The sequence below is a fragment of the Pelodiscus sinensis genome, chromosome 1 (genome assembly GCF_052426305.1).
Source record: "Pelodiscus sinensis isolate ZL-2025 chromosome 1, ASM5242630v1, whole genome shotgun sequence".
Classification (NCBI taxonomy): domain Eukaryota; kingdom Metazoa; phylum Chordata; order Testudines; family Trionychidae; genus Pelodiscus; species Pelodiscus sinensis.
In genome coordinates, this window is record NC_143052.1 from 297415231 (window position 1) to 297427597 (window position 12367).

The 12367-nt window shown below is 40.3% G+C and overlaps 1 protein-coding gene across 1 annotated transcript in view; it reads right to left on the reverse strand.

The window, feature by feature from the left end:
• COG6 (component of oligomeric golgi complex 6) overlaps positions 1-12367 on the reverse strand; it is a 78550-nt gene that overhangs the window by 44994 nt on the left and 21189 nt on the right. The window contains exons 5-8 of the mRNA XM_075919116.2: positions 7211-7322; positions 6012-6094; positions 5664-5734; positions 5452-5545 (exon numbers count right to left, since the gene is read on the reverse strand). Of these exons, the coding sequence (XP_075775231.2) occupies positions 5452-5545; positions 5664-5734; positions 6012-6094; positions 7211-7322 (360 nt within the window). The remainder of the gene's footprint in view (positions 1-5451; positions 5546-5663; positions 5735-6011; positions 6095-7210; positions 7323-12367) is intronic.

The window sequence follows — 12367 nt, forward strand, 5'->3', positions numbered from 1 at the left end:
CCAAAGACTCATGGGGCTGTCTGACAGGCGGTTTCCCGCTCTTTCCCAGTGCCGAGTGTTGCAGCGCCACATGCAGCAGTGCTGGGGCTTGCCAGCATGATCTCTTTGGTGCCAACAATGAACGTGCTGGCTGAGAGCGAGCGCAGGGTGTCGTCGCAGCTGCGCACGTTAAAGCCCTCGGCACCAAGTTGGCTGTGGTACATGGCACATCCCTGCTGGCCAGACTGTGGGAGCGGTTCAGAGGCAATGATCTCACCAGGGAAACCCTTGCCTTGAGATGTTTGTGAGACGAGGGAGACACAGAACTATGTTTCGGCAGGTCCCCTGGACTTAAAGAGGGCTTCAGAGCCCACTCAAAAAGAATCATACAGAGCCGAAGCTCCTGGTCCTTTCTAGCCCTTGTTTTAAGGCTCCAGCAGTGATCGCATTTTTATGGGGCATGCGACTCCCACAAAGAGCATATACAGACCATCATCCCCATCCAAGGCAAGCTTGGGGTCATTACACTGGCAGTACTTCTTAAAGCCCTGAGAACCCGGCATTGTAGTAGTGTGGTTCTTTTTTGTTGTTGTTTTTGTCGTCTTCTGTTTGTTTCTTCTCTCCTGTTTGAAGAGAGTGAATGCTTGAGGTGAGAGAGGAGCTCGATCTGCAACCAAGGGTGGTTAGCAAGGAACTGTAGTGAGAGGGAGGAGTGGGGAGAGAGGAGAAATTGGGCCATGCATGCAAGTTGGCAAACCTCCTTCAGTGCATGTGTGGCCCGACTGACAACTGCTAAGAAAAGCTCCAAACTGCAGCTCCAGGGATGACCCGTCACCAAGACTGGAGCACACAAAGGGACATCACCACAAGAAGAACTTGTCCACACCCATGATAAGTGGATATCAAGTAAACTAAAGTCATGCCAGACCATGGATGTTGCTAGACCAGAGAGATTCAACCTGTACTTAAATGTTTGCATAATCCATTGTATTTTTACCTCAAAATTAAGTCTGCTTGCCAGCCATTGTTAAAAAACAAAACCCATGTTTCTGCTTGATGAATCAAGTGAAAGCTGTATTTTTAAATGAATGTTGGTACTCGAAAGAGTATTGCCCACAAAACAGGGACAGTGGTGCCCTCTCTTGAAAAAAAAAATCGCACAAGGCCAGAGGTGTTTTCATGACCCAAATTGATTCTTTTTTCCAAGCAATAAAATCATGAAGTATTAGAGATATGGCAATTGATAAGGTCTTTTAATTTTGTTCACATTGGTTTTGGGAACTGTAACATCACATTGACAATTATGTTTGCAAGGGGAAACAGAAAATAAATGTTCCCTCTTTTCCCTTCAATAGAATACAATATAATTATAACATAATTCTGTATTGTATAAAAATTCAGCAATAATTATTATCTGCACTCTAAATGGAGTCTTTACTACAGCTTTATAATAAGTATTCATTATGGAAAAGGAAAATAGTATTTGGATTCTTTTAGCTTCTCCTCCAACAATAGGCCAAATTCCCAGTGGAGCTATAATTACAGATGGGGGAGGGAACAAGGTGGAGAAAACCTTAAAACAAATCAGCAGGGAAATGTCTCATCTTGCTGTGGCTGCTCATGAGTCATCTACAAAACCACGCTTTTCAAATTTGTTTTTATTCTAGTTGGGGGGAGGAAGTGAAGATCCAGATGAAGCATTTATTTCAGTTGCTCTGGACAGACTGCAATTCCAGGAAGTGAATTGTAGGTCAGTAGTGCTATTACATTTTATTAAACTTAGTTAGCAAACCCCAAAACATTAAAAGCAAAATTGAAGATGTTTTCTATTGTTGCCTCTTACTGATTTTCCCAACTGCTGTTTGTCTGAGGAAGAATCTATATTAAAATGTAAGGACAAGTTTTCTATAAACACAGCTGTTTTCAGTTTGCACGACAGCAGTATTTAAATCTTTGAAAATCTCATCAAGGAGGACAATACCAGCTTTGAACACTTTTGAAGTGTTGGTTCCACTACTAGGTTATTTACAAGAATGGCTGTGGGGGTTTTGTTTGTTTTAAATGAAAAAAAAAAAAAGAGTAAAAAATATACCCTTCAATTGAAATCACCATAACATAGTATCAATTTATGTACATTTTCTCCTTTGTTTGCCATCTCACTGGCCTCCCAATTAATCAAAAATAAAATAAAAGGTGTAAAAAGTTTAAGTACTTCTCAAATTTAAAATATAATGAACACGCACAAGAAATGAAATATCTAAAATACTGATGTTTCCAGAATACATTGATTTTACAACTAATTTGAACACATTTTTTCATTGCAACCTTTGTGGCATAAAATACTACAATAATGACAGACATTATTGCTACTCTTGAAGCACATTTAAATAAAATGCTATAATAATTTCCTACCTATTTAAAAGCACACTTAGCTCAAGTTAGCACACACTTGAGCCAGTCTAACTCAAAACCATACTCAAGTTACACAGTGATTTGATTAGCAGTACAGATGATTAGCTGCAGATCAGTTGTGGTATCTTGGACTACTGCATTCCACAGCACTACCAGCTTGACTTGCAGTTAAGGATGTGAACGGATAACCAGTGAACAGGTGATGCTTACCAGGTAACAATTAACTGGTGCCCAGAAATAGCCCCTCCCCTACCTTGGCCATGGCTGCTGCAGGAGGAGGGCTGCTCCAGCCCCACCAGGCCCCTGCATGGGGCCAAGAGTTGGCAGCCCCACATGGGTCTGGGAACAGAAGCCAGGCTGGGATCCCTCTTACGGATGTAAAATCCTGCTTAATCAACTTTCAATCCTCCTCTCCCTTTCCCAACTAGCCAGATCAAGCTTCATGTACTGCTTAATCTGTAGGAAAACTTGTTATAGTCTTTACAACAGGTTGAGCTATCTCACTCAAAAAAGCTGAACATAAATTAAAATGTTATTCCTAGTTAGGTAGAAGCTTTATAGCCAGTAAATTATATCACAAACTACCACCTTTTCTTTTTTGTGTAAGCCTACTATTGTCTCTAGAAGAGATCTAGAAATTCTTAGTTGAAGCAAGCATTAGTATTTATTCTTTGAGATTTAATGAAAACACCCTATTGGTGTTTTGAAAGTGTTTACCTTTTTATTTATAGGAAACCATTTCTTTCATTTGCTACATTTTACAGCAAAATCAGACATCTGACTTGACCATACAGAACCTTCAGAGGATATCTGAAATATCTTTCCCACAGACAGTAGTACTGGATTACCAAAGATCAGAAACTTTCTCTAAAGGTTAATAACATATCACTGCTTTTTCTAAGGTTTTGAAGTAGGACCATTTAAATACAACACTGTGTTCTTTGTACAGGTTGACCCTTCCTGGTCTGGCACCTTCAGGACAAGACTAGTCTCGGGTGAGGGGAATTTGCCAGACAACTGGAGGTCCCTGACACCAGCCCCATAGCCAGCTGCTGACTCCTTCAGCCCAGCTAAGCTGCCTGCTGGCTAGCCCCAGTTCCACTGCCAGGTGGCACACCACTCAATCTGGCTGCTGCTACCGCAGCTCCAGCCCCACTGCTGGGCAGCACGTGGCCCTGTCTACACTACTTCTGCCGGGCTGCCACGACCCCAGCTGGCTTCCCCTCCTGAGCTGCTGCAGCCATAGCCCTGGCCCTGCTGCTGGGCAGCAGGCAGCCCCAATCACACTGCCACTACCGCTGCCCAGGCTGCTGCGCCCCCACTGCTGCCACCCAGCTTACTGCGGTCCCACTGCCTCCCAGGCTGACATAGTCCCAGTCAGGCTTGCCATTCAGCAAATACTGCAGAAGTGCTACTAAAATGACAGGGAATTAGCATGGTAAAGCATCTGTTAACCGCCAAACAAATTATTCTCTTTTGGGGGGCTAAAAGGAGACGGAAATAATTTTTATTTCTATTTAAAATTACTTTCATTTCAAACTACATCTACATATAATTACTGAAAATTAACACTGCATTTAGGTCACAACATAGTAATACAATAGTTGGTATAAGATAATGAATGTCTGATGTTATTTCAAGTGTTTGATATTAAGCGTGATTTTTTTTTTTAGGTCTGCCACACAATATTGCTCACAAAGGCCTTAATTCAGCAAAGCACAAAAGCCCCTACCTAACTTTCAGCACTTAAGTAGTCATATTGAAGTCAAAGTGAGTGACTAATTGTGTGCTTAAAATTTGATACACAATTATTTTGCTCTACCCTGGCTGAATGCAGTACAAAGCATAACATGGGAACATGAACAGCCCAAGAAAAAACAAAGACAGCTCTGATAGTGCCACCTTGTGGTCAATACTTTTGTCATCAGCAAACTGGATTTAGATTAAAAAGTCCTGTTAGAAAATTCTGATAAATTAATCATTCACTATAAAAGATAAAGTTATTATAGCTTGCCCAGTCCATTTACGGTAGGGCAGGAAATGAACAAATGAAGTTTTCTTGATGACAATGGAAAAGTTGAACATAATAGAGTCTACAGTTGTCAATAGAAAGTTCTTCCTTTATACAACAAACATTTATATTTTAAAAGTTTTAAAGGTAGAAAGTTAAAGCATTCAAAAGTTAGAAAAAGCATGGAATTAACTTCTGTGTTGGTGAGAAATGTTGAGCATAGACCAGCAGAGAAGGTTATATGAGAAAGATGGAAATCTGGGGGAGAACACACAATTCACCTTGATCCCCATTAATACCAGTAAAGAAATGTACTTGTGCACTTTGAATCAAATCCTGTAAATCCTGGCTGAGGCCTTGATTGGGAGTTGCTAATAATTCAGGAAATTCAGATGATCTCCATTTTAAACCACACACACTAGTTTTACTTCAACTTTTTTAAAGTAATGCACTGAACAAGAAGACCTAACATCTTCAAGTGTCTTCTTTATATGAAAAAAGCATATAGTTAATACAATGCTTTTAATAGACTATTATATTTTGCATAATAGAAACTACTATCAGTATTGATAGACTCTTGATAAAATTTAGTATGATTTGGCAAATTTTTATTTTCCATAAATAAATGGGGTAACTGGATAACTTGAAACCTATACTAGCCCCACTAAACCAAATAAAACAAACAAAAACAACTCTTAAATGAGAGCACACACTCACAATTTAATTGGATGAAAGTATAACTGGAAAAAAACAACATTTTATTTTATTTGAAATAAACATTTGAACATTTTATTGGAAATAAAACCATTTGCAGAAGACCAGTAGTGAGAATTCTTGTACAGTGATTACACAAACAAGATACAGGAAGTTTAGAGATACTAAACCATGCTTTTCTTCAATGTTGATGTCAGACTAATAATCATGATGTTTGTTACCATTGTTTTTACAGGTATGATGTACCTGTGTTACAGACTTGGAATGGATCTATTTACTAATAGAAGAAAAGATAACCTTTCATGTGTTAGAAATGATCACAAATGTTTACTTACTTATACAAAACAGGTCTCTCCTGCAGGGCTTCCATGGCTTTGGTAAGAACTGGAGAAATGTCACATGATTCTTGTGTCAAAGTCCTACATTCACCTATAAAAAAGCAATACAATATCAGATAAACCTCTGCTATTTAGACAGTAAGATGGTGTTATTTAAAAATAACTAAATTTAAATCATAAAAACAAAAACAAAAAAAGTGTAACCCTACTTTGAACCCATCTGTAAAGTCGTTCATAAGAAGTCTCTTGGAGCAAAGCCATCTGTTCCATAATTTCTAGGCTACAAAATAAAAGTATGTTATTAGATGTTCATAGAAGCATATAATTTAAAAGTCAGCATTATAAAAACAAGGATATTTCAAAATGAACTATAGGACTGTTCATTGTTTTTAAAGTTATAGACTAACACAGCTACTTCTCTGAGACTTGTTATATTTATGTGTACATTGTTAGATTTACAGACCTTCTGTCATCATCTGAATGAACAAACAGGGCATCTCCATACAGTTACTGTTTTAACTATTAAACGACTACTCAGTTATTCAAATCAAACTCACCCTGTTCTCTGTTGGTTTGTACGAAGAAGAATCTTAACATCATCATGAATTTGCTTTACTCTTCCTAATGCCTTGAAAAAATCCTTTAAAAATGAAATTCATGATTTAAAGCATTTCCAGTTTTTAAATAAAAATAAACTTAATAACCATATTAAAATGCTATACTGGTGGTTGCACCGACAACTATTTTGATATTAGGAATCAGCAGTTTTGGATGAATTGGCATATACAATTGGGCAAATGTCACTTTCACATGTGATCTCACAGCAGCCTTGTAACAATCAAAACCACAGGTACTGTCCCCTGTCCCTTCTTCTCTATCTCTCCGTTTCTCCTATCCCCACGCCTTCAAGGGCCACAGAGACAGCCCCTGACCACTTACCAAAATTTATGGAGTGACCCCTGGCAAAAATTATCGCCTGCACCGGGTTAGGGTCTAATCCAAAATCCAATTAAATCAATATAAAAGACTCAGTGTTTTAGTAGGCTCTTGAGAAGTAAACATTTGTGAAAACTGTTTTATGAAAAATTCTGCATTTTGAACTTACTGCTTTCTATCATAACTCGAATGTTTCTAATATTTGGTATTTTAACACATATGATCATGATCATTTAACATGTTTTCATTTGTGCTTTCATTAGTATTGTTTATTGCTTTCTGCTCCATGCTTAATAATACTCTGACTGCTAACAGGATGTCTGTGGAAATGAGATACTGAGTCTCAGCAGGTATTCTGAATTTCAATGAAAGTTTCCATGTAACTAAAATAATAAAAGCTATTAAATATACACTCTGGATATTTTAATTGCTTTTGCCATAGAACAATGTGCTTTTTTAAGCAAAAACATATCAATATATTTAATAGCTTAGTTTAGAAGGTGACCAAAAATAAATGAGTCAGCACCTAATATTTCAAACAACAATAAATGAAACAAAGAGGGAAAGTCCTACTTTAAATCAATGTAAACAATTTCTATATTGTGGTAGCCAAGCAAAATATATACACACAATAGTGGTACTACATGATGTGAAAGCATCATGAACAGCTGTTTATATGATCAAGAAAGAATTTTAAACTAAAAATAAAGAATATGAGACTTTAAAAAATTCTGTTGAAATAGGAGGAGAAATACAACATTAAAATATCAATTTGTTGTGTATTAGCTCAGTAGAAAACTTATAATACATTATTAGTTACCTCAGTAATTGGGCCATCTCTTGTGCCTCGAAGGAGGTTCATTTCATCTGGGGTCAGCTGGAATTTTTCTATGAAAGCACCTACAACTTGTGCTTTCATTTCTAGTCTTTGACTGTAATAAAAGTTTCAAGGATATTAGTATTTTATATTATGTCCAACTTATTTAGCATGCACTGAGCTTTGAAAACATTAGTATTTTATAAATCAATGCTCTCTTCCCTTCTAATAATGCAATCTTGCCCTCTGACAATTATACATGGTGTTACAATGTAAGTATCTTTACTTGACAATGTGAGCCATGTATTTAAAAGTAAAAGACAGCTATTAAAATAATTAAATTAGCATTTATATTATAGATTATCTGGCATAGGTAGCCACACTTCCATAGTTCAATATATGCCTGTCATTTCCTTTCATGAAGTTCACCAAGAAAGTGAAGTCTGCCTAAACCTTCAGAATACTAGAACTGCACCAACTGATACATCAATTAATCCTCTTTTCTGGAGAGCCAATTCAATTTCTATTTAAGCAAACAGAATCAGAAGTAATTAACTAATTCTATATACTGTACCATCAAAAACATACTACCCATATACCATTGTTTCCCTTGCCCCTTATGGTAAATCTCACAGGGAATTAAATGAAAAAAAGTATCTGAGCAGGTAGTATCTGTGTGCACATTGGGGCAAAAATGCAAGGCAATGAATGTACACAGCATTAGTTACACTGTACATGACTGGGCAATTGTGCTAAACTTGAGCAAAGAATCCACATTCCAGAATTCTAGACATATGCTCTACACAAGTTCTATTGACCAAGCATATACGAGGTGTCTGAAGGAAGGCTGGAAAAGATGATAATGTCAATGCAAAATGCATGGTTCCAGACGCTAAAGCTCCAATGGAAAGGAAAGACATAGCACCTCAGTGCCCAAAGAACACACCCTCAAATTTTTAATCGAGTTCTGGAAGATAAGCGTTCCAGGGAAGTAAATTACCAGAAGATTTACTTGATGTTGCTCAAGTCACTAATTCAATTAGTTTTTCTTTTGCTTCATTTAAATCATTTTTCTGGGGTGGGCCTGGGAATGAGGGTTAAAGTCGTCCCCGGATAGAGAAGACTCCCCCAGCACTCTCTCACAGCAGCAGTTTGGGGCCAGGAGAGAAGTGCCTCTCCATGGCTGCTGTAGCTCCAGTGGGCACAACAGCTCCCTCCCATTCTGTGTTAAGGAAAACAGTCCCATTCCAGGTAGATCCCATTTCCTGCCACTACCAAACCATGACCATGCTTTAATTTAAGAGTTAAGATAACCACCACAGGCGGAGGGCTGCTCCAGCACCATTTGGCCCCCCATGTGGGGCTGCCAGCTCCCAGCCACAGCAATGCATGGGAGGGCCCTGCTGGCCAGCAGCACCCCCCCAACAAGGACGCACCTGCCCTCTCCTACCCATCTGGCTGAAGGAAGCCCAGCCCCAGCTCCCTGCCCCCTCCCCACATTAGTACCTCTTGCTGGTTGGCCCAAGGGGGGTCATCCCAGCACCAATCTCCCCACCCTGTGAGGAGCCACACCAGTGGGGAGGGGAGGCAGACCCCTCCCCCCATAAGTAGCTGACAGGGTGTCTAGGCAGGCAGGCAAGCACTGGCCCTCCCTTGCCCCGTGAGAAGCTGCTAGAGGGCCAGGCAGGGAGGCTGAGCAGTGCAATCCCCTCCTCCCAACACACCCTATGAGGAGTCACCAGCTGGGGCAGGCAGCCCTGCTCTTGAAGGATTCACCAGGGCAGTGTAGCCCCGGGACCAAGGAGAAGCTGCCATCAGAGCAGCACCATCTCCCGCTACCATGGGCAGCTCCAGAAAGCCCCCCTCCCAACTTCTCAGCTCCCTGACCTGAGCTCCACTGCCCTGAATCCTGCGTTCCCTGCCTTGAGCCCCCCCACCACTTCCCATCCCCTGCTTTAGCCCTTCACCCTTTACCCTGTCTCCTGTACTCCCACCCTCACCCTTCAGCAGCCCCATACCTGCCAGCCCTCTGCCCTGATTCCTACACAAACACACACACACACCCTGCCCTGAGCCCCTCACATACCCAAAACCCTGCCCCAACTCTGCACCTCCACATATTGGAAGCTCACTGCCCTGAAGGACATGAGTAACACTGAGTACAGCTTCTAGCATTTAATAAAATATAATCTATTTTAAGCTATCCAGGAAAGTTGAAGTTGAAGAACTTAGGGTATGTCTAGACTACATGCCTCTGCCAAAAGAGGCATGTAAATTAGACTACCCGACAGTCAATGAAGCAGGGATTTAAATATCCCCCGCTTCATTAAAATAAAAATGGCCACCGCGCTGTGCCAGCTCAGCTGATCATCAGCACAATGCGGCAGTCAAGACATGGATCAGTTGATGAGGAAATATTTTGCCGACCGATCCCTTATGCCTCGTGAAACGAGGTTTACAGGATCAGTCAGCAAAGGCTTTGCTTGCCAACCGATCCGTGTCTTGACTGCCGCGTTGTGCCGACGATCAGCTGAGCCGGGACAGCGCGATGGCCATTTTTATTTTAATGAAGCAGGGGATATTTAAATTCCTGCTTCATTGACTATGTCGGGTAGTCTAATTTACATGCCTCTGTCGGCAGAGGCATATAGTCTAGACATACCCTTACTTACTAGCTTGGGCAAGAGAGAACTGTAATCTAGATGTGTAAAATCACAAAAACAAACACCTAAAGAACATAGCTGTAGGAATGAACTAACAGAAAGGAGACTACCAAGCATATTTTGCTCTTCTCTAGGGTCAGTGAGTCCCAGAGAGTTTTGTAAATATTAAGTCTTGAAATACGGTTGTATGGGAGACAATGGATATACAGGAATAATTCAATTCACTACTGAAACATGACCTCCAGTGAAAAAAGCAGCTAACAGTATGCAGCAACACTACAAAATTATTTAGGGTAGCAAACAAACAAAAATTGCATAAAAGAACCAAGCCAAACTATGCAAATATATTTGGAATTTGACCACAATATTAATTAATTATTGGAGTGGTGGCATCTCCAGTTACAGAAAGCAGTAAGGATTTCTGCTTTATATTTCATCTAAGAGTTGGCATTTCCAGCAGTATGGTATCTGTTCCACATCAATACTCTGGGAAGTCTACCTATATAATCCACAAAGTCTCAAATCAGCAGATTACTTAGCAGTAGGGATGTTAAATTTTGATTAATCAGCTGATCGAGTAGTCGATGGAATTTCTGACTACTCAATTAGTCAATAAGGGAGGTGCTTGCTATCCCGCTGTGCTTCTCCCTTTGAAATGTACAAGAGTTACCCACGGCTCCTGTGCATTTTAAAGGGAGCGACACAGCAAGTTCACTGCCTCTCCCCCTTTGAAATGTACAGGAGCCACCCACAGTTCTTGTATATTTCAAAGGGAGAGAGGCAGCAGGAACCCATGCCAGCAGGGACGGAAGCAGTGCCCTCTGGCAGGGATTCGCCTCTATGCCTCTTCCTTTGAAATGTACAAGGATCGCAGGTGGCTCTTGAACATTTCAAAGGGAAAGGAACAGCAACAGAACTGGTGCAAGTGGGACTGTTACAATCCCCAATTGCACCGTTTCCCCGCTACCTCCTGCCTCTTGCCAAGACAATGCTGGAGGGAACTGGCTTTTAAGAGGCAGCAAGGGAGACAAAGCAACTAGTCAAGTTCCTACTGAACTACCTGATAAGCATTTGCTTATGAGGTATTCAACTAGTCGCTTACATTCCTAATCCTTTCAGGGTGGTCACCCTGATCAGGAGTGATGCTGCACTTCATATTCACTTTAGATTCAGTATGTTCTTGGTGACAGTCTAACTGAACCACAAACTGACCCACTTTGAAATCTTACAATAATGAAATACATTTAGTAAAACACAGACTAATGCAGTACAACAAAGATTTGGGTTGTTGAATATCAGTGCTGCACAATGTATGCAGCAAAATATGCAAGAGCCTCTAGGTGGCAGCAATGTTTTATCTTATACAATATACCAATTGGATTATAGCAGAAAATGATTAAAACAAAGATTCTGTAAGTTTGTGTATTTGATTTCTGTTAAAATCCTGTTGCTTATTTATTTTGTTAACCAGATTGACATGCCACGGATAACTTACTTGAAGTAGTTAAAATCCCTCTTTCTACATTACACGTCCTTTTCCTAGATCATAGCTAGGCTTCCAAAATATGTTAAAGCTGTTCTTTAAAGGACTGTGTGTAACAAAGGACCTCTTTCCTTTCCAAGGGATTTAAGTTGGTTGCTTAAATCTAGGTCCAGAACCAGATTATGCCTTACTTATATATAGGCTTGGCAGAATTTGGTTTTTACTTTTTTATCATTTCCATGGATAATAGTGTTGTATGTTTTAAACACCTTTCCTCAATTTTTATCTAGTTACGTTTCCACAGTGGCATGAAATTATGGGGAGGTTTAATTAAATTTAAAATTTCATAAACCACTGAAAACAACTTGTCAACATCACATATCCAAATATCCTTAAATGAACATATAACTGTTCTTACCATTCATTCTTTAGTCCATTTGTAACAAACCTAGTTAAAAAAGCCTAAATCACTAGTTTTTGACGCTGAAAGGTTCTCTAACAGCATGTTCCTTGCTTTGCCTAGGGATGTTAGTGAGTACTGGATGTGCCCACTATAAATTGCCCTCATATACATCTGTTCCACACTAAAGTCATTGATGCTTGTAGGAACTGATGCGTTGTAAGTCCTCCCATTCCCCACTCTGAAGTCTTGCACACACACACAAATCAAAAACAATTTGTGCAAATGGAAGCCAGCCGTGGGAAAAAAATTCCCTGCTTTACATTCCAAAAAACGTGAACTTATAGTAAAACAACTTATCTTGGACTTATAGCGAGGATGGCCTGTAGTCGAGTGGAGTACCCGACTACTCCCTCCCCCCCACTCCCTCACTGCCTCTATCACAGGCAGCAAGGGGAGGAGGAAACAGGAGCCGGTGCTGAGGGGAGCCAGCTTAAAAGCCGGTTCCCCCCAAGCAGTACTTTTTCCACAGTGCTCCCTGTTTCACCCACCTCCCCCCACGCACTGCCTCTATCATAGGCAGAGGCTGTTCTGACAGCAGCCCCTGTTCACTG